We start from the raw sequence: 1,330 nt of genomic DNA, 5'->3' as shown, positions 1-1,330 counted from the left end.
GGGGGGGGGGGGGGTCTTCGCAGCCGCGCGCTGCACTGACTTGGCGCGCCTGCCCCGCGCGACCCGGCCGGCGATACCGATCGCGACCGCAGACGAGGCGCGCACCTCAGCGGCGGCTATGGTGCAGGTCAACATCTCCGCGACAGACCGGCTCGGCAACGTGGGGCGGCAACGCAAGAACGTGAGCGCGCGCGCACCGCCCGCGCACACCCCCGCGTGGACAGGGCATTCCGGCTGTCTTCTGCGCGCGTGCATGCGCTGGCCTACACCGGCAACACCAAGGCGTGCGCCGCATCGGCCGGCCTGGCAGCCACCCTGGGTGCCGCCCCACCCGTCCTCAACGCAACCCCGGCCGGAGAGCTTCCCTGCGCTGTCTCACGGATCGATGAAACCGCCCCTTGCCCCTTTGTTTTTGGCGGCCATTCTCAGGAGAAACAGGTTGACGCGTGGTCTGCCGCGATGCTGCTGACTCGGTTCTTCCAAAACCCCGGCTCGGCGGTGCGCGTGAAGCTGCGCTCCATCGAGCGGCGCGCACCGGCCGCACAGCAGCAGCAGCAACGGCATCAGCAGCGGCCCCAGCGGCAGCCCCAGCAGCAGCGGAGGCCCCGGCAGCAGCATCAGCCCGAGGCCGGTGCGGGAATGGAGGGTGCTGCGGCGGCCCCGAGCGGCGACGAGGACCCCGGCGGCAGCAGCAGCAGCAGCAGCGATGCGGCTGTGGGGCCAAGCCTCCCGGCTGCCGAGGAGGGGGCCAAAGGGTGATGTAATCGTTGCCCACCCGTGCTGACTACCTGAACAGACCAGCCTGAATTATCTCAGTCGCTTGTGTTGTATTGTTTGGAGATAAGATTTCATCTGAGCAGGTCCGCATGTCATTGGAGGAAGCGTAACAAGACGAAAACAGCACCCTTTAAAATTCCCTAAAACACAGAACGATGTCGCGGGATTCGGCCCAAGCCAGGTGGTGCCCACACCCTGGCCCCCTGCGCCTGCTGATGCGGGGACCGCAGCGCACCCTTGGTCAGCTCGTGGAGCCAAGGCGCCGCCTGCTGCCGCCAGCAAAAACCCCGCGCGCCGGCCGCCGAGTCAGCACTCCCGAGCCTGCGCAGCGGCCATGTCGTGGGCACCACCCGCTTCCGCCGCCTCAGGGAGCCCCGCGCCACCACCCGCGCCACCGCCGCCGCCCGCGCCGGACCCCGCCGCCACGACCGCCAGGCGCTGCTCGTCGAATTCGAAGCGCCACCAGAAGCCGCCGCCCCGGCGCGCCTTGCGCACGTCGCGCGCGCGGGAGATCCTGATCTCCCCTTTTGAGGGTGGGGGGTAGGGGTTGGGG

At 69.4% G+C, this 1,330-nt stretch overlaps 2 protein-coding genes across 2 annotated transcripts in view; one reads left to right on the top strand and one right to left on the bottom strand.

Moving 5' to 3' along the window:
- MNEG_13691 (hypothetical protein) overlaps positions 1–759 on the top strand; it is a gene marked incomplete at both ends in the record, with an annotated part of 3,198 nt that extends 2,439 nt beyond the window's left edge. The window contains 2 exons of the mRNA XM_014037838.1: positions 93–181; positions 430–759. Of these exons, the coding sequence (XP_013893292.1) occupies positions 93–181; positions 430–759 (419 nt within the window). The remainder of the gene's footprint in view (positions 1–92; positions 182–429) is intronic.
- Positions 760–1,083: 324 nt separating this feature from the next.
- On the bottom strand, positions 1,084–1,301 carry MNEG_13690 (hypothetical protein; the record flags this gene model as incomplete). Its single annotated transcript, XM_014037837.1, has 1 exon — positions 1,084–1,301. A coding segment is annotated over one exon (218 nt), but the record flags the coding sequence as incomplete, so codon positions are not given.
- Between the last annotated feature and the right edge of the window lie 29 nt (positions 1,302–1,330).

The sequence above is a fragment of the Monoraphidium neglectum genome, assembly GCF_000611645.1.
Source record: "Monoraphidium neglectum strain SAG 48.87 unplaced genomic scaffold scaffold03985, whole genome shotgun sequence".
In the NCBI taxonomy this organism is placed as follows: Eukaryota; Viridiplantae; Chlorophyta; class Chlorophyceae; order Sphaeropleales; family Selenastraceae; genus Monoraphidium; species Monoraphidium neglectum.
This window is presented reverse-complemented; position numbering and strand designations above follow the sequence as displayed.